The following is a 21,676-nucleotide window of genomic DNA, read 5'->3' as shown; positions in this document are numbered from 1 at the left end:
AAAGGAACCAGGATTCTTTGGAGGATTGGTCATTTCCAGGTCTTGGGCAGGAGATGTATAATATGAGCCTGAAACATCTTACCATACCAGAAAGCAAAGAAACTATCAAAGAAAAATGTCAAATGCAAGGACTTAAAGAGGCTCTGATAATCTGAGCATCCATAATAATAACCTGCAATGGATTAAAACACAACTCTATCTTAATCTGTGAATTCAAAATAACCTTAAAAAATGAAAGCTAATTGGTCACCTTTCTAGGATGCTAGAGAACCAAGCTATTATTTTGAAAACTAGTAAATAAGAATCAAACATTTATATTCCTTTTACTATGTATACGACTGGAATTGAGTAATCAAGTCATTGCCAAGGGAGACTGTACTCTAGAGAAGCATTCCAGCTCAAAAAGGATAAAATGACAAATTTAGAATATTGTCATTTTACAAAAACTAATGTAGATGGCAGTCACTGATAGCTGTTAATTCCACAAAAAGCAAAATAAGCTGACATTATGAGTTCCCTGAGGGTTTCCCTGTTGGCTCAGATGGTAAAGAATCTGACTGCAATGCAGGAGACCCAGGTTCAATCATTTGGATGGCAGGATCCCCTGGAGAATGGAATGGCAACCCACTCCAGTATTTTTGCCTGGAGAATTTCATGGAGCACGCCATGGAAGCATGCCAGAGAAGCCTGGCGTGCTACAGCCCATGGGGTCACAAAGAGTTGGACACAGCTGAGCAACTAACACTTTCAAATGAGTTCCCTGGTGGAAGTGCTCTACCCATCTATTAAATATTTCTGCCAAAAAAACTACTAAAATCCTCTAAAATCTTACTTACCAATTTATAGGAAATACAGAGAAACAGAGGGGGAAAAAAAAACATTAAATGAAACAACAAGAATACAACCAGCAAAATCTAAAACTCAGGAAACTACAGGACAGACAATCTGACTTCTTTAACAAATAAATTCGGGGGTGAGGCATGCTGCAGTAACTAAATATGGATGAAAACTGACATAAGAGGCACCTCAACCAATCACATGATACAGGCCTCACCTGGATCTTGGGTCAAACAAATCAACTGTATAAGATTTTATAAGACAACCAGGGAAATCTGAACACTGAGGATCTGATTACTCACAAAACTGTGTTATGTGTTATAACTGATATGTGCTATGTTTTTAGAGTCTTTATTTTTTAGAGATGCATGTTTTAATATTTACAGACGAAATGATCTGTTGGGTTTGCTTCAAAATATATCTATACAGTAAGTTCCCTAAATACAAACCTTCACACTGCAAACTTTCAAAGATGTGAACAGGCATTTGCATGTCTAATATAAATTAGTTCACATGTTTGGTGCACTTTTCAAGATACCATATAATTAAAAATGTTTTATTATTTTTTGTGTTTATGTATTATTTGTGTGAAAAATATTATAAATCTATTACAGTGCAGTATTAATACAGCTAATTGTGTTAGATGGGTATAACTCTTTATGTATACATTAAAATTTCCCCAATAACAACCTCTTAAAAGTTAACCTGGAAAATATTAAGAAATAAATAGAATCTGTAAAAATGTGTACCTTTTATTAAAATTTATTAAATTTATTATTTAAAATTTATTAAAATTACTTGGGTAGCTCAGATATTTTTCTTCTAAAGGTTTTATTTCCTTTGCTTTAATTTTTTTTTTTAATATTTACAGTCGTCCCCCTCTTGCCTGCAGTTTTGCTTCCCACAGTTTCAGTTACCAGAGGTCAACTGAGGTTTAAAAATATTAAATGGAAAATTCCAGAAGCACACAATTCATAAGTTTTCAATTGTGAGTTGTTCTGAGAAGTAAGATGAAATCTCGCACCATCCTGCTCCATCCTCCCCAGGACAGGGATCATCATCCTTTGTCCAAAGTGTTCCACCCACTAGTCACTTAGTAGCCACTGCGATTATCAGATCCACTATCAGGGCACCAGAGTGCTTGTGTTCAAGTCCCCCTCATTTTATTTAATAACAAAGAGCCCCATATGCAACAGTAGTTATGCTGGCAGTTCATCTATGCCAAAGAGAAGCTGCAAGTGCTTCCTTTATATGAAAATTTGAAAGTTCTCTATTTAACAAGAAAAGCAAAAAATTCATAAGCCAAGGGTACTATTATCTATGGTCAGAAAAAATCTTCTATCCACAAAATTGTGAAGAACGAAAAAGAAATTCATGTCAGTTTTTCTGTCACACTTAAAACTGCAGACGTTATGGGCACAGTGCATGATAAGTGCTTTGTTAAGATGGAAAAGGCATTAAAATTGTACGATAAGATTCTGAGTGAGAAAACCCACATTCCCATCTTTCATTACAGTATATTGTTGTTATAATTGTTCTCTTTTATCATTAGTCACTGCTGTTAATCCCTTACTGTGCCTAATTTATAAATTAAACTTTATCTCATATATATATGAAAAAACATAGTTTATATAGGATGTGGTACTATCCACCGTTTCAGAAATCCACTAGGGGTCCTAGAACATAATCCCTGTGGATAAGAGGGGACTACTGTATTAAATTATTACACTTCTTTTTTGTAAAGAAGAAAATAAAAAATGAGCCTGAATCTCTTTATTCATTTAAGCTCTTTAAGTATTTAAAAATAACACATAAAATTATAACTAATGAAAGTACAAAATGAAAAGTAAAAGCTTGTATCTCTCCCTCCTATTCCTAAAAGGTAACCAGTGCCAATTTAGTTTATGATTTGTTCCAGAAAACAAAAAAGAGAGAGGGAGCGGGAAACCAGACAGCGTGTGTGTGCACACAGTACGTGTATGTGTGCCATAAGCACATAAATACAGGGACCATATTGGTTTTTTTCTTTGTTTTTTTCGAAATGAGAAATTTAATACATTTGTTGAAATTAACACTAAAGTACAAGTCTAAACAACACAAGATATGGAAGGAAAATGATGTCTCTTCTATTTATTTATTTTAATTGGAGGCTAATCACTTTACAGTATTGTAGTGGGTTTTGCCATACATTGACATGAATCAGCCATGGGTGTACATGTGTTCCCCATCCTGAACCCCACTCCCACCTCCCTCCCCATCCCATCTCTCAGGGTCATCCCAATGCACCAGCCCTGAGCACCCTGTCTCATGCATCGAACCTGGACTGACAATCTGTTTCACATATGACAGTATACATGTTTCGATACTATTCTCTCAAATCATCCCACCCTCGCCTTCTCCCACAGAGGCCAGCAGACTGTTCTATACATCTGTGACTCTTCTGCTGTCTCGCATATAGGGTCATCGTTACCATCTTTCTAAATTCCATGGAATATTACTCAGCCATTAAAAAGAATACATTTGAATCAGTTCTAATGAGGTGGATGAAACTGGAGCCTATTATACAGAGTGAAGTAAGTTAGAAAGAAAAACACCAATTCAGGACCATATTGTTCTATACTTTACTTTTTTCACTGAATACAACATACATTAACACATCACTCTACCTCACTTACCTCACTTTTAATAGCATACTGTTTCTACAGTATGGATACATTATAATTAATTTAACTATTCTATTATTGAATACTTAAAATGTTCCATTTTATGATTACTGCAAACAATGCTAATAGATACCTTCCAAATGCTTCTAGGAAAATAAATTATTTGGGATAACTAAGAGAAAGTTCATCACACAAGAATAAAGTTTTTGTAGGCCCATACATCATACCAACTATGTGTAACAACCAAAATATACACTTTTTTAGAAAACTGGCTATTATACATGGAAAGAGCTATGCAATGTGGGAATATTCTGTATGCTTCACTTTAATATATATGAAATTAGAATAGTATGGTAATCTTATATACCTTGATATATAGCTATGAGAGTAAAAACATGTGTGAAATCTTCTTAGTACTACTAAAATTATGATAACAAAATGCCAGATTCAATTACAGGTAGTAAGTGACTGAACTTCTAGCCACATAAAAAATTTTGACGCTGATTTCTCAAAGCTGAAAAGTAAGTCTGGCAACGAAGAGGGCAGGGGTGGGGGGTGGGGGGTGGGGCGGTGTGTGTGTGTGTGTGTGTGTGTGTGTGTATTATCTAAGTATATGTTATCTATTCAGAAACGGCCTTTTAAAAAAAGAGAAAGAGAAACACATAAAATGTCCTACCTTGATGTTCATCATCCTCCTTTGGTGTCTGTTCTAATAACGTGTCCAATGCTCTGGTGTAATCTTTCATTACCCAGTAAGCAAGACTACGGAGGAAAGGATCAGGATGTAATCTTTCACAATCGAATCCTGAGCCATCCTTTTGGCAACCCAAAATCTTCTGATTTAGGATGGACAGATAAGTGGAAGAAGTCTCAAAATCAGATTCATATAAACGGGCAATTACCATGGCTAGCTGGATATCTTCCATTTTTTCAAGACATACCTATAAATTTAAATATTAATAAATATTTATTTAATGATAATTATTTAGAGAGATGAAATATCCCACTGAACTCCTGAAATTATCCACTATTTATATTATCAGAGTAGAGGAAAGAGGTCCAGAGGTTGAGAGAGTGATTAAGAAATAGCAAGAAATTTAAGAAACTAGAACTTAGTTTGCCGGCAGAAATATCAATAACCTCAGATATGCAAATGATACCACCCATATGGCAGAAAGTGAAGAGGAACTAAAAAGCCTCTTGATGAAAATGAAAGAGGAGAGTGAAAAAGTTGGCTTAAAGCTCAACATTCAGAAAACTAAGAACACAGCATCTGGTCCCATCACTTCATGGGAAATAGATGGGGAAATAGACGGCAAAACAGTAGAAACAGTGTCAGACTTTATTTTTCGGGGCTCCAAAATCACTGCAGATGGCGATTGCAGCCATGAAATTAAAAGACGCTTACTCCTTGGAAGGAAAGTTATGAGCAACCTAGATAGCATATTGAAAAGCAGAGACATTACTTTGCCAACAAAGGTCCATCTAGTCAAGGCTACGGTTTTTCCAGTGGTCATGTATGGATGTGAGAGTTACACTGTGAAGAAAGCTGAGCACTGAAGAATTAATGCTTTTGAACTGTGGTGTTGGAGAAGACTCTTGAGAATCCCTTGGACTGCAAGGAGATCCAACCAGTCCATCCTAAAGGAGATCAGTCCTGGGTGTTCATTGGAAGGACTGATGCTGAGGCTGAAACTCCAAAACTTTGGCCACCTCATGCAAAAAGTTGACTCATTGGAAAAGACCCTGATGCTGGGAGGGATTGAGGGCAGGAGGAGAAGGGGACTATAGAGGATGAGATGGCTGGATGGCATCACCGACCCAATGGATACGAGTTTGAGTAAACTCCGGGAGTTGTTGATGGACAGAGAGGCCTGGCATGCTGCTATTCATGGGGTTGCAAAGAGTCGGACATGACTGAGCTACTGAACTGAGAACTCAGTAGCTTCCAATCTAGAAAGTTCATTTATAAAATAAGCATAAAAGAAGGTATATCAGTACCATCTTAGACTTGGATTAATTTAAACAAGGTTCATTTTTAAATTAAATAACACCTGTGATATAATCAGTTCCTCTTAATTTCTAAATATATTCCCATATAAAAACACAATTATTACTATTTTAAAAGAATCTTCTATTTACATAGCAAGTAGCTTAAGAAATAAAGCTACATACGCTATTCTTACTCTCTCTTGAGTTTGTATTCTAAAGTAACTACTCATCTGAGAATCTGAGGTCCTTCAGGCAATATGAGCATCTCAATCAATATTTCTCTTCTTGCCTGAGTATTTTCTAGGCTAAACTTCCCATCTGAAAATTATAAATATTTGTTATTTTAAAAAGTTACACACCTTAAGATAATTTTGAAAACAGGACTAATTCTATACAGAGTACTTTCACTTTGCTGGATATTTTCCATGATGTATTATTTCCAATTACATTTTTCCTTCACCTGTTTGGATTATTCATTATAACTGATATCCTAAGAAGACTATCTCATAAATAGAAATATCTGTAATTACTCTCTTAATCAGCTATCAAGATTCTATATCCAAAAATGCAAAGTTTTATCTCTTCCCACTCACCTTCCAGTATCTAAGATGACTACATTACAAAACAGTATAAACTGTGATCTCAGTTCCTTAGCTATGAATTTCATTTAGAAGAAAAAGAACTTAAAATATCTGCCTGTCTATACCAAGTAAGGGGACTCTGACCTGTGCACACTTTCAATAGTTTAGAATCACAAGATGGCCAGGAAGAAGATATTCATAAACCACTTCTTCTATATATTTATAATTGAAATGCATATACTTACCTTGAAATGCAGTATTCTCTATATAAAATGTCCCATTTATGCTTCTCACTTGCATCTGTTTGTAATTCCATTGTCACAGTGCCGCTATTTAAGTTAGTTACCTCTGTGTTTATTCTCTACCCTCTATCCTTATAAACACATGACCAAACATTACAATCTACTCTATGACCTTCCAAGGTTTTCAAGCTCTTACAGGTATTTCATAGCACATTTTCTCAGACATACCTCAATGGCATCTTTCAATGAACCAGCTAGCAAGAAAAAAGCAGCAGATTGTTCAAAGCGTTGTTTTCCAAGCAAAGAGAAAGCATTTTTCAAAGCAGCTTTACGCCATCTATCTTCATTAAAGTTGTGGCTGAAAAATGTTGTCATTTTTTCATCATGCTGTGACCTTGGTACCAGAGCACAAACATAAGTGGTTAAACCAAATTTCAAATATTTAATCCTGTACAGAATATATGAAAATAGACAATGAAAATCTCAAACAGCCAGCTAAAAGAAGAACAACAACTTTAGTGAGATGTATTTGTTATCAAGCTTTGCTTCATTTCTTCTAACAAGGAGAAAATTCAAAATACGTACACGTAAGTAGGAAGCAAGAGCACTCTACTTTCCCAACTGTTTTCATCAACTTATTTTTAACAATATCCCACTCTTTAGTTAAGCTCAAATAATACGGTGCTTATTTTTCTTAAATAAAGAAACCAAGGCACAAATAAGGAAACTGACTTATCCAAGTACTTTCAAAAGTGTTACATCTTCAATTCACAGCACAATCTTCATTCCATTAAATCATTTTAAGTGTTGAAGCAATTTACCTAAACAGACCCCACACAACTGCTTTCTTCTTCATTGAAAGGTAGAATAATGCAGCATCCAAGGCATCATTGTTACGCTGAAAAGCAGCTTTGGCAACCTAAATGGTCAATAAAAAACTGAATTAACTATTTGATATAAGAATTACAACAATTAATGTTTCCCTACTACTTCCATGGTTGACAGAAACTATGACGACGGGAAGAAATGACTCTCTTCCACAGTCTCCAGTAGCTCATAACACATGCTCCTAGAGACAACCCTCGGCATACCTATAATTACAATAAAAACAGTAACAGCAGCTAGTATTTACTGACTACTTACCATGTACCAGGCACCTTTCATTTGTCTTACTGAATCACCATGATCCAAGAAGTACTATTACTATCCCCATTTTACACAAAGCAACTGAGACACAGAGAGGTTAACTGAATTACTTGAGGTCACACAGTAAACAAGGGGTGCAAAAGGTATTAGAAACCAGACAGTGACAAAACCAACACAGGAAACAATAAAGAAGGCAGAATATTTGATAGACATGATTTATTCTTTTTGGCCGTGTTGCTCAGCTTGCCAGATCTTAGTTTTGTGTCCAGGGATTGAACCTGGGCCTCCAGAAGTAGAAGCACAGAGTCCTAACCACTGGACCACCAGAGAATTCCTGGTGAGACCTTTTCTTAAAAATTAAGCATATTAAATTCCTTAATGTTTTGTTAAAGTTAAAATGTTGACTTCTATGGTATATAATATATGTGATTTTACAATATTGATAGACATCTATGAACAAATATCAATTATACTCACACACACATTTAAAAAACTACAGGCAAAAATAAATGTTCTTTTCTTTTTTTAAACAAACATAACTTGGTATTTTTCAATCAAATTTGACAGTTCTGAAGGACTGACACATGCTTTCTGGCATGTAATTAAAATGTAGATGGTCGAAGCTCTGTTATTTTGAACGGCCTTCAAATTTTAGTTCTTAGAAATTTCACAAGAAAAAAGTCTTAATGAATACCTAATTCCCCATGTACCACAACAGACAACCAACCCCCCTTTGAGCCATATGGCCGAACTTGCTAAATTATACAGAACCAATGAACTCAATGTAAATTTAAAAATTATTAACCCAGTAACATTATTGTACATATTGTACATTGTACATGTATGTACATGTATGTACAATTGTACATACATACATACTGTTTTGAACACAGTACCATGCAGACCATATACTTCTCAAACATACCAAGCTAACATCTGCATAAAACTAAGTTGAGAAGCGAAATGATATGTTTTTTCAGCTAACATTGCCTGATGGCAGAGTAGAACACTACCAAGGCATGGGAGAGACAGGGGAAGATACCTAAAAGTCACATCACAAAAATGCTTTACTTTCAATGCTTTTATTTCTCCTCCCCCTTTTAAAGCATTTTCTCTGCCTTCAATTATTTTAGTACTTCAATATTTAATAATTTTTACAAGAATTTTTATTCATCTTCAGTTAATGATTTATAACATACATTTCAAGAGAAAAAATCTTACATATCCTTTTGATTGAATTTTAAGAGATAAATGACTTGTGGAAATTAATTATATGTATTCTAAGAAATACTCAATTTATAATGACAAGACACATTGTTGATAAAAAACTAAAGAGACTTTGTAGGCAACATCTGAACATTTCAGAGAGAATAGGATCTCCTCTTTTTCCTTTGCTTCGGGATATGGAAAAAATTTAATGGGGACTTCTCTGGTTGTCCAGTGGTTAGGATTCGCCACTTTCACTGCCAAGGACACAGGTTCAATCCCTGGTCTGGGAATTAACTACCCCAAACCATACAGTGCGGCCAAACAAAAAAACAAAAAAAAATTTCTGAGAGTGGAAGTGAGGGATGTGTGTTTCAAATAAGTTTGCCAGGTGATTCTTCAGACACTAAAATTTGAGAACTACTACTTTAGAGGAGTAAATTCCTCTTGAAAGAAATGAATTCATACTCCACAAATGTATCATGAATTGTACTTCTGAGAATTTCAGTGGACTGTTTACCCAAACTCTCTGAGTCATAGTTCTATCAGGTGGAAAATCAAGATAGGAACATGCAGCCAATGAGAAGATAACATGAAATATTTTATGAAAAGCAACTAGAACCAAGCCTGGATGCTCAGTCATGGTTAGTTTCTGCCAACACTGAAATAATTTTCAGCTTCTACTAAAAAATTTTTAACATTTTTTTTCTACTAGAAAACTGATTTCAAAAACCCATCTTGAAATTTATAGCATGTTTCATTTGCTGCCATAGATATCTTCCTCAAGTGCCACAAATCAAAACTTTTTGAATGGTATTTTAAATGTACAAAGGAAGTTTGTTATGTATTAACCTAGCCATGCAGAGAATCTGTTTTATAAAAACAATGTTTTTTCTATCTAATGTATATAACTGACATACAGTTTGTATTTTCCTAAACCGGGACACATCTCAACTGATAGCAGAATATACTATATTCCGTAAGTATTATATACTTAGTATATATGGCATAAGTATTATATACTTAGTATATATAGTAAAAGATAACTGATATACTGAATGGAGAGTTTATAAAGGTCAAGATTCAGAAATGTTCAAAAATTTTTATTTAAGAAATTCTCAAGATCTCAAGATGTACAGATGAATCCCTCACCACAGGTTTTCTGAAGATATCTTTTATGCTCTAAGAAAATACTTAACTCCAAAATGCAATGACATACACTTACCTTTTCAATGCATCTTCGAAGAGTGTTGATATTCCTGACCCACCAACCTATTCCCATAGCTCTCAATTCAGACCACTGAGGGTCCCCTCTCTGAATTGCTGGAATCATATTAATCAGCTCCTCCTCAGCCTCAGAATGAAAAGCCCAGGCAAAATGGCAAGTAGATACACCTAAATTAAAAAGACAAAATAATAAGCATCAGAACTCTATCAAAACAAACAAAAGTAATTTTCTACATACTCATGTAATTCCTCCTAGAGAGAATTTTCAAGCAGAAAAAAAAAGTATGAAAGGATTTCTTCATTCAAACTTTTATAGTGTAAGTATCTAAATACAAGATCATTGACAGGAAACATAAAACCAAATTCTTTTTCTCAAATATATTTGCTGGAAGAATGGAAACATTAAAAGCTAATCACTAGAAAGAAAGATATTTGAATACTGAGCCATTCATACGTTTTCACACATACCAAACCAATCAAGAATAAAAGGTCTGGTCAAGCCTATGTGCTCCATGAACATGTAGGTCCCATTTCACAGTGCCACCTGCTTGCAGACCATATCCATCACTATTGGACACTGAAAACTGCCCCATTCATCCCTCTGGTCAAGAAGCTATACATATTACCTGAAAGCAAACTCTCACCTTAATGACAGCCCCAAGGAAGAACTGTTAGGAGGCACGTTCCTCAGTCTTTGGTGTCTCCTTTAAAAAGAGAGTTTAAAGCTGCCTAATTACTGATGGTATACAGCAAATACTTTTTTTGCCCTGATTAAAAAAAAAAAAAAACTGACAGGGATCTAGGCTGTATTAGAGGCAACAAAATGGATTTAGTGACACCCTCTATGAGTCTGTCAACAGCTGAATGACTGGTTTTACTCCACTTGGAGCAGGTGAAAGAGAAACATGACAGAAGTGAACCACGGAGAGATGTGAGACAGTGAGAATGCTCCCGGGAAGAACCCTGAGGATCCCAGGAGAGAAGCCAGACAGTCAAGTCAGCCATCTGCAAGAATCCCTTTGGAAACAAAGAAATGCCTGACACCAATGACAGTCTGATAGTCACATTACAACACAGGACTCTCAACACATTTCTCATTGCTACCATCTCTATACAACTGTGTTTGAAATCGTATCACAGAATCAATGCAAATTAACTGTCACTATAAATGTAGAGGAAAATGAACAAAACTTAGAAACATCAATTTGTATTTTGTCATACCCTAAAATGCAGATTAATTCTCTATTTAAATCTGTCCGGGGCTTTCCTCACAGCTCACTTGGTAAAGAATCTGCCTACAATGCAGGAGACCTGGGTTTGATTTCTGGGTCAGGAAGATTCCCTGGAGAAGGAAATGGCAACCCACTCCAGGATTCTTGCCTAGAGAATCCCATGGACAGAGGAGCCTAGCAGGCTACAGTCCATGGGGTCACAAGCATTGGACACAACTTAGCAACAAAACCACCACCACCACCAAATCTGTCTGGTTTAAGAAATAGTCAGTACATGAAATAACTATAAAAAAATTGACACTTCTTTAGAAATTGCTATTATAAGCCAATGCAAAATGCATACTTTTGCTGACACAAACATTTTAATATAAAATAACAATATAAAATATACCCTATACCCTTAAATAAATTTCATTGATTAAATTTTTGGTATAACTAAAAGGAAACCAAAATACACAACAAGCATGTCAGAGGAATTTGGTTCAAAAATAAGATTAAGAGAGCAGTGACTCTATTTGGAAACCTAACTATTAGAAGTGAAAAAAGGTATTAAGAAGAAAAAACCAGGCACACCAACAGGCACTTATTTTTATTTGTCTACCAACATCAGGCTATTCTTTGCAATATATCTTTGTTCTTCTTAGCTTGTCTACTAGCTACTTAGACCCTGATGCTGGGAAAGATTAAGGGCAGGAGGAGAAGGGAGGGACAGAGGATGAGATGGTTGGATGGCATCACCAACTCAATGGACCTGAGTTTGAGCAAACTCTGGGAGATAGTGAAGGATGGGGAAGCCTGGTGTGCTGCAGTTCATGGGGTCACAAGAGTCAAACACAACTTAGCGACTGAACAACAACTAGCTATTTAAGTTTTTCCCTGAAAACTGTTACCAGACCATCACCGACAATACCAGTCACTTTTCTCATCTCCAATGTTTTAACTGTACTAAAGGGAAAATGGAATTTGACAAAGCTTTAGGAATTTGAGGTGTTTTGAGTCTCCTTAGGCAATGTACATAATTGTCATTAAGTGATTCAGTACCATCTGATCATCATTTAAAACTAAAATTTAAAATATTAAAACTAAAATTTGAGATACCATTTTTTAACCTATTCCAAATGGCATTGCTACTGCTAAGTCGCTTCAGTCGTGTCCAACTCTGTGCGACCCCATAGACGGCAACCTACCAGGCTCCCTCATCCCTGGGATTTTCCAGGCAAGAACACTGGAGTGGGTTGCCATTTCCTTCTCCAATGCATGAAAGTGAAAAATCAAAGTGAAGTCGCTCAGTCATGTCCGACCCTCAGATACCCCATGGACCGCAGCCTTCCAGGCTCCTCCATCCATGGGATTTTCCAGGCAAGAGTACTGGAGTGGGATGCCATTGCCTTCTCCGATTCCAAATGGCATAGATTGTTCTAAATGATAATATCAAGTATTGCAATGAGTTGAGTTTTGGCATCATTAACATTGGTTCTGGGAATTTAGCACAGTCTTTCTGAAAGTAGCAATACTTCTAAGTGTTAAGAATTTTCAAACCCTTTGATTCAGTAGTTTCACCCCCAGAAAACTAATATGAGTAAGTAATTAGATATATATGAATATTTATATGTAAAGTTGTAAGGTCATTCAGTAGCATGATAATTCAAGTAAGAAAAAAAGCAAAATTTGTATTTTTAGAAAAAAATTAAGGATAGATGAATTATAGTTTAAAAACATGATAGACTATTAGACAGCTGTTAGAATCATATTTTCAAAAAAGCATTTATTGACGGTAAAGGGTAAGTACTATGGGTAAGAATAATGAACTATAAAGCCTGACATTCTAGGTCCTACAATACTAAAACATATTTTATGGGGCTGTATCCAAGATGCTGGTTTCAAAAGGGACACAGCCCACTACACTGGAATTCTAATTCAAACTCTAACAACCTGTGTCTTGCCAGGTCACTTTAAACTCTACAGTTTTGATTTTTTAATCTCTAAGTTAGGGGGCTGATATAAGTCTATATATCTCACATCAGCATATGTGGCAGTGTGCTGGAAGTATGCAAATCTACTGGGTTATTATGTGGCAGATATTCCTGAAACATTAGCTTTAGTTGTGAGTAAATAACTTATAATGCTTATATTAAAGTAAACACAAATAACAATGCATAGGGCAAAATTTTTAAAGCAAGGGTATCAGATATCATAGAAATTCAGGACCACTTTAGGTTATAACACCAGACTACCCAGTTTACTCCTAAATTACTATGACTTTTGATGACTGAAGTCTGAGAAACTGAGCCAGATGAGCAAAAGTCACAGAGTACAGCCGAAAAATAACACAGTTAAAGGGTAAGTGGGTACCCTGTGACAGGAAGATCTTAAGGCTGGTGATGGGTATGCATGTGATGACTTATCTAACGTTTATACACAACAGTGAATACACCAACCACTTCAATATGAAATAAAAGTTGCACAAAGGTTCAAACAATACCTTGATGAAGTAGCTGTACTCGGTATAAAGGAGGCAGCGATGTCAAAAGGCAAGTGTGCAAGCGCATCGCCAATAAGTACCGTAAACCACACTCATCCAATGTGTCTCTTCCTTTAAAGACAATATAAATTTAAGGAAAAAGGAATGCAACAGGTCATAAACCAATGGAAAGTTAGAAAATAAACATTAAATAATAATTTACAAAAAATACATATGAGTATATTCCTTTCTGAATACTTCAATATCTTTATCAATGCATATAGCTTCTCAATAAGTACATGTATATAATAAAATGGTCAAAAGAAAAAATTTGAGAAAAATGTAAGCACCTATCAGTACAGGTAATAATAGTACTTAGAGCTACTCATAATAAAAGAAAAGGAAAGAAATTTTGAAATCCAATAAAAAGTAATAGGTATAATTTTAAAAAATATTCCCTATGAGAATTTTTCCTATTTTAAAAACTAGGAATTACATAGTAAACTTATTTATTATATAATTAAACAGGTTAATATTTTCTAGATTGGTTAGCTCAAATGAAATACAGTACTATCCATATTTGAAATTTGACTCCTCAGGCTAGTGTTACCAAGTTAAGGTTGAACTCCAATTCTGATCTCACAAATTTGCTCTTAGTCAAAAGTTGAGCAGAGGTATGAAAGCATGATAAGTTAACTCAAAATTATAGCCACTGTTGGATAAAAGCAACAGAAAAATACTAACAGCACCTAGCCCAGTAACTGCCACTTAGGAAGTACTCAAGAGTATTGAATCAAATATTTTCTTGAAGAAAATAAAACATTTTAAACTGTCAAAGTTCCAGCTCTACTTCCCATCAGCTGTATTTGTTCATACACTCATTCATGTATCCATTCAACAAATTAAGCATCTGCTACATCGGAGGCACAGTTTAGGTACTGCAGATTGGGCAGGAATAAGGCAAGGTCCCTACTTCCAGGGTGCTTACATCTTAGGAGACAGGGAGAAACAACAAAGAAGTAATGTGTCTAGTGGAAAATTAATGCTACAGAGAGAAATAAAGCCGGACTGGGAGAAAAGGGAGTGCTGGAGTAAGAGGGTTCTATTTTATATTATGCAACCAGGGAAGAACTTTCCACCAAGATGACATTTCAGCACAAATCTGAGGTGGTTAGGGAGTGAAGGGTGCCTAAATCTGGAAGACAAGTATTCTGTGCAGGGCAAACAGTATGTACAAAGATGTTGAGATGACTGTGCCTGGTGTGTTTGTGGGACAGCAGGGAAGCCAATGCAGTAGAGTGATGTGAAGACAGATCACCTGGAGCCTTGTAGACCACTGAAGGATTTGGCTTTTTTCTAAAGTGAGATGGGAAGCCACCAGTGTTTACTGAGCAGAGGTGAGATTTAAGGTGATTTTGTTTTAGAACAATCACTAGTTCCCATGTGAGGGACAGACTGAGCTAACAGGAATGAACCAGTTTTAGGAGCCTTTGTCAATAATTAGGCAAGATGTGACAGTGACTTGGACCAGAGTGGTAACAGGAGAGGTGATGAGAAATGTCTGGAGTCTCCACACAGTAGAACTAACAGCATATGACAATGGACTAGATTGGGGCGTGAGAGAAAGCTGAGTCCGGAATACCTCTAGGTTGTCTCATCTGAACAATGGAGGGATTCACTTACTTAGAATCCATCATCTGAGATAAGTAACTATTTAATCTCTGAGCTTCAGTTTCCCACATGTGAAATGGAGACATTCATTCCTGCCTCATCTACCTCATGAAAGTCTATGATAGGACGAACAATTTTTATATTGCCTACTTAAGGATACCTCATGCGAAGAGCTGACTCATTGGAAAAGACTCTGATGCTAGGAGGGATTGGGGGCAGGAGGAAAAGGGGACGACGAGGATGAGATGGCTGGATGGCATCACCGACTAGATGGACATGAGTTTGAGTGAACTCCAGGAGTTGGTGATGGACAGGGAGGCCTGGTGTGCTGCAATTCATGGGGTCGCAAAGAGTCAGACACAACTGAGCAACTTGAACTGAACTGAAGGATACAGTTTTATGTCTGAAAATTTAAACTATTTTTCACAGATTGTGACATAGCTATTTTCTTAATACCCCAGAGTAAAATCTCTAATATATACTAATAAATATTAAGTTTGCAACAAAGGCTTAAGGCTCTTCTGGGAAGAATCCTGCTCTACTGCATACAACCTCATAATGATTCAAAAAAGTTTTAATTACTAGAGTTATAAAATAAGTCATAGGCAAAATCCTCTAAAAGTCACTAGTTATTTTAATCTACAAAAAACTTTGGAGACACATTACAAGGGCATAAGTCTATATGAAGAGAGATATTCCAGGTAGCTTTGAGGAACAGACTTTTTTCCTCAGACTTGTAAATCTTGTGAAATAATTAAAAGAGTACAGGCTTGGAGGCAATGATTTATCCACATCTGAATCCCAGTTCTGCCATTTACTATCTATGAGATCTTATATGTTCCTGAATCTCTCAGTGTCTTCCTCTAAAAAAAATCAAGTATAATAATGGCTACCTACTAGCAGATTGTTGTGATAATTAAATATGATAAAGTACATGAAGCTCCTGGCACATAGCAATTGTTCACTCCTCCACAGTATTTACTGAATGAATGATCAATCATTTTCGGTATCCTTTGCTAATGTCATCATTTAGAATCAACACCATTACCTTCAACTATCTGCATAAAAAAGAATGGAATCTAGTTTCAGGAGGTAGTCAAAATTTTTCTGGTTACAGAATGAATTAAGCAAGACACGCGTTACATTAAAATGTATGAAAACCTCTTTCTCAAGACTTTTTGGAGAAAATTAGGTGGTTATAAAAGAAATTATTTGTACCTAGAAATGTGAAGATGAACAAGTTGTGTTCATCAGGGGAGTTGTGGTGGGGGGGGGGTAGCTCCTTACAAACCTGGTGGTTCAATAGTAAAATTAACAAATGGGCCATTTTTATCACTAAAAGCAAAATAAAAATAAACCATTTTTATTTTTAAACAGAATCAATCTGTTAAAAAAAAAAAGATTGTATATCCAAAACTATATGAGTTTCAGGATAAAAACTCAGGTGAGGATACACACAGATATTACAAATACATAAAGTTATGTGCACAAGTCAGAGTCTATCCCAATTGTCTTTTCTTTCACAACTGATCATATTACCTAATAGTAACTGTCAACTAGAGAGAACATTTTCCTGTAAGGTTTAAAGAAATGCAATTTAATACATGAGTCATTATATAAATAACACAGTTAGTTCTATTGACAATAACTTTCTAAATTTTTAGTGAGAGTATTTACCTGAGTAACTCTTATCTCTGTTCTCATCAAGCTCAGTACTGGTGGTAGCCACCGTGTCAGCCAAAGCTACAAGGAACATCTGCTCCAAACGAGTAAGGCCTGGTAGACTTGAGTGCATGAGATGACTAGAAAGTACCCTAGCATGTTCTTGGCCAAAGTAAGCTGGTCCGTATTGAGAAAGATTTATTACTTTTGATTTGTTGTCTCTCTTTTCTGGCTCTAAGTCGATATCATCCGTTGTTATATCCTGGATTTGGAACAGCTCTGAGTACTGGTCCTCTGGTTGACTTTCTGCATGATCTTCACAGCTCTGTGGCACTTTGGTACTTTCTTCTGAAACTCTGTAGGTTGTATCTTGATCAGCAGCAAGCAATGCATACAAGGGTAGTGGAGGAATAGAATCTATCTCAGTATAATCCCGAGTACCATCTTTGCCTATGGTGACTGTATCCTTTGCCGTACTGCCACTTACACTAATGGTTCGAGAGAGGTGTCGCTTAGTGCCTTCTCCAGCATCAGCATCTCTAACTATTGCAACTTCTCCTGCAATGCATTTTACTAAATGAGAGAGAATAGCTTTGGCCCTGCGAACTTTCCCTAAATCCATCAATTCCAACAGCTGGGTGGGATGATACTGTGGGAGAGTAGGGGAAAGGACATGCGCAGCTTCAAATAAGCCACCATCTTGAACTACAGTTGGTGAACAAAAAACATCATCAGCAATAGCTGTTCCTTCAGCAATACTTTTTCTTGACAACATACTAGATTTAAAGGCAGAATGATCTTGTATTGCTGTCTCTTCTGCCTCAAAACCATCAGTGTGAACGTCTCCAAATCTGACAGCGTGCTTCCACTGCGCATATACATGCATTTCACAATCCATTCCTACCACCAAGATCCCATCTCTTACCCAAGAGAGAGAGACAGGCAATGAAGGTGTACCATCAACAGAGGACACTAAGTCTATAGATCTAAGAAGAACCCATCGTGACCTAACTCCTTGCTTGATACTTCCACCTAGTGGTAAAGTAATGACAGCTACTCCATCCTTACTATTGGTTTGCTCAGTCACAATTCCTGAAAGCCGCCCATACATGAAGATATTAGCACCGACCCCCACTGTGAGAATGTGGGAACCATCTTCTTTTGATACCCAGTCCAAATGTACTAAATGTTTGATATTCGGAATAAGGTATCTATCCTTGCTCAAAAGTTCATCTGATTTGCTGTACACAAAGAGATTACTGTCAACACTGACCCTTGAATCAAGTACACTCCCAACTTTGACCAAATCATCAAGATGAATTGTTTGTTCTAAAACCCATTCTGACCCTCCTGTAGATTCACATTCGAATATGCAAACATGCATGGAAAATTCTTTTGAAACAAAACCATTGTGGTGGATCGGCTGTTTGTAAGCCACTGCAAGGCGACCCGTGTATGAACAGCTAACAGCAACTGGTCTTCCCACGATGCTCACTGTACTGCTATTATCTTCTCCTTCATCATTCATCAAGGGCCATCTTCTCCAATGATAGGTTTCCTTCTCATCACTTTTACACTGTAGGTTGGTTTCCATACAACATTTCCAGAAGCGTACTTTATTGTCAGAACAAGTTGTAACGACTAAATAAGGTGCAAGGCACACTGGATAAATTGAAGAGGAACTCAAATGGCCTTAAAAAAGAAAAAGTAGGTCATCATAATAAGAGAATCACAAAATAATATGTTAATACTCAAAGTCTAGAATGTGATTAATTCAAATCCACTATGAGCTTGTTCAGAATAACTCTGTAGTCCCTTACTAAATCAAATATTTCATTAAAATAAAACTCAAAATCAATCAAACAAGTCAAAGTTTAATCAATCAATAAACCTGTTATCTGCTATAAATTACATCTTTACCACACACACTTCACTGGAATTTCATGCTATATCTTTTATCACTTTCATCATAAATACATTAACAGTCATTAGATAATTTGCCCTTCAAATTCCTCTAACTGGCCCTCAAATAATCCAGACACTAGATCTACTCCACCACAAAATGCTTTCAGTCAACCAGACAGACATTAGATCTCACCTTTTTCACAGGTTTAATTCATGCTCTCCTAACAATGAACTAGAACCATTTATTCCTGATGGCCAAAAGATTAACACTTCCCATTTATTGTCAACTATAACATGAGGGGTAACAGTGATTAAAATTGGTTGATCTTAATCTTAAGATTGATCAGAAAGCCTGGATTCAAGTTCCAGTCTATCAACGCCTTCCTAACAGTAGGAAAGCCACTTAAACATTTGAGTCTGTTCTACCTATCTAATGGGGATTATGTTACTACTTCCCTTGGAGTGTTACTGTCCAGTAAGATGTTTTAAAGCATTTTATAAATTCCCTGCAAAATAGAATTTATCATTATTAATTCTAATAAACTTATTTGCATATATCATAAGCTTTCCAAATACTTTGAAAGTTTCAAAAGCTAGGGATGAGTAAGAGAATCTCATACTCAAAATCATTCACCAGTAACTGGAATAGTCTTGAAACTCTGATTTTGATTCTTCAAAAACACTATTCTAGGAACTCCTCAATCACAAATTCCGCAAGTGACAGATCATTTTAAACTCAGATGTCAGTCCTGTTCTCCAAACTATTTTATCCACCTTGCTAAAGTCAGTATCACTTTAAGCAAACCAAACTATAAACTTGTATCCTATATTTTCCCCCCAAAGTATCTGCCAACTCCTGTTCAAACATACTTTATAATAACACAATGTGGATGAAAAGCCTTAATTTTTTTTAAAAAAAAAAAGCTTCAATAATTCACATATGAACATATATGTTCTTTGCAATTTTGCTATCACAGTATTCCTATTTATAGGGGGCTTCCCTGGTAGCTCAGATGGTAAGGAATCTGCCTTCAAAGCAGGAGACATGGGTTTGATCCCAGGGTCAGGAAGATCCCCTGAAGAAGGGAATGAACGGCTACCCACTCCAGTATTCTTGCCTGGAGAATTCCCTGGAAACCACAGTGCAGGCAAGAAACCCTGCATTAAAACATCCACACCATAGTCTGACAAGCTGATTGTATTTATTTTATATTTATCACAGGAAATAATTTCTAATATATACATGTTTCTAAAAAGATGCATCATTAGTAGAAAACAAATCTTTCTTTTTAATTTTTTATTTTATACTGCAGTGGTGGCTCAGACAGTACAGAATCTGCCTGCAATGCAGGAGATGTGGGTTTGATCCCTGGGTCAGGAAGACCTCTGGAGAAGGAAATGCTTACCCAATCTAGTATTCTTGCCTGGGGAATTCCATGGACAGAGAAGCCTGGTGGGCTACAGTCTACGGGGTCACAAAGAGTCAGACATGACTGAGAGACTAACACTTTCTTTCACTTTTCATAGCTAGGTAACAATGTTGTGATAGTTTCAGGTGGATAGCAAAGGGGCTCAGCCATATATATATCTGTATCCATTCTCCCCCAAACTCCCCTCCCATACAGGCTGCCACATAACATTGAGCAGAGTTCCCTGTGCTATACAGAAGGACCTTATTGGTTATCCATTTTAAATACAGCAGTGTGTACATGTCCAGCCCACACCCCCTAACTATCCCTTCCTCCATCCTCCCCCCACTAGTAATCATAAGCTCATTTTCTAAGTCTGTGAGTCTGTTAGAAAACAAAACTTTTAGTGTGAAATTTACACCTGTTTCAGAAGAGACATCCATCTTATGCACTGAAGACTGCTCTGAGCTACAAGTGTCCAGTTTTAACATCTTACCTGCTGACGGTGTTGCTCTTATTACTTCAACTCCTACTGGGAGATCAAGAGGTTGGCTATATACCAATCTAGAACTCAGAATCAGTTTACTAGCAGTTTGAAGGTTGGCAATTGATGAGGAATGTGACATGGGGCTCATGCTAGGAGAGGTTTCTGGAGAAGAGTCTACATGCTTCTGTCCAGGGACTGAAAGTAGACTCTCTGATGAAACACCTTCTGAAGCTTTAGCTTTGAAAACAAATTATGAAATAGATTACTATCATCACTGTGTACATGAACTAGAACAATACTTTGTTATAATATAAGAAATATAGTTTCTTCAAAGTGTTCTGGAGACAAGATCAATTTTAAAATTTTCCTTGAGAGAATTTTCTTAAACTATTTCACCCTTTCTTAGCATCATCAATTACATCACAGGGATACTGTCAGTGAAGAAGCACAACATGTAAGACACAGGGAAAAAAAACTTATGTTCCCTAGTTTCACTGTTTTCAACCTTGAAAACACATCAAAAACTTGAGGAAGCTTTAATATGAAGATTCTCAGGCCTAAACATAGAAACACTGACTCAGTTGTTCTGGGGTAGATTCCAGAAATCTGCATTAATAAGCAGCCGAGGTGTTTCTGAAAGAGATAGGTCATAAATCAAATTGACGAATAACAAGGTACTGACTCACTCAAGAGATGCAGAAATTTAAACTTGGAAAGCTTAATGATTTTCCTAAGCTCCTATAATTAGCTAGTGGCAAAGAAGACACTAAAATACCCGCCTATCAACTATCAAATGCTGAAACAATAAACACGATTTCAAGAACACAGGAAACTTCAGACAAACTTCAGACAGTACTAGTTGAATGGCTTTGTAAGCACAGTGATCTTGATCTTTGTTTAAAAAGTTTTCAGCTTTCACATTTAGGTGAAGTGAAAAATCTCTAAGCAGATTTAG

The 21,676-nt window shown here is 36.3% G+C and overlaps 1 protein-coding gene across 7 annotated transcripts in view; it reads right to left on the bottom strand.

Moving 5' to 3' along the window:
• Positions 1-21,676, bottom strand: part of DMXL2 (Dmx like 2) — a 168,315-nt gene that overhangs the window by 36,110 nt on the left and 110,529 nt on the right. For all 7 annotated transcript variants that reach the window (XR_009738732.1, XM_061428763.1, XM_061428760.1 and 4 more), the window contains 7 exons: positions 20,731-20,958; positions 16,936-18,612; positions 13,609-13,719; positions 9,893-10,062; positions 7,137-7,234; positions 6,544-6,709; positions 4,177-4,441 (listed from right to left, as the gene is read on the bottom strand). Coding sequence is in view for 6 of the 7 variants with exons in the window: in XM_061428763.1 (XP_061284747.1) it covers positions 4,177-4,441; positions 6,544-6,709; positions 7,137-7,234; positions 9,893-10,062; positions 13,609-13,719; positions 16,936-18,612; positions 20,731-20,958 (2,715 nt within the window). In the remaining variant the exon portion in view is untranslated. The remainder of the gene's footprint in view (positions 1-4,176; positions 4,442-6,543; positions 6,710-7,136; positions 7,235-9,892; positions 10,063-13,608; positions 13,720-16,935; positions 18,613-20,730; positions 20,959-21,676) is intronic.

Source organism: Bos javanicus, chromosome 10 (genome assembly GCF_032452875.1).
Source record: "Bos javanicus breed banteng chromosome 10, ARS-OSU_banteng_1.0, whole genome shotgun sequence".
In the NCBI taxonomy this organism is placed as follows: domain Eukaryota; kingdom Metazoa; phylum Chordata; class Mammalia; order Artiodactyla; family Bovidae; genus Bos; species Bos javanicus.
The sequence above is the reverse complement of the archived record's forward strand: the minus strand, read 5'-3'. Positions and strand labels throughout refer to the sequence as shown.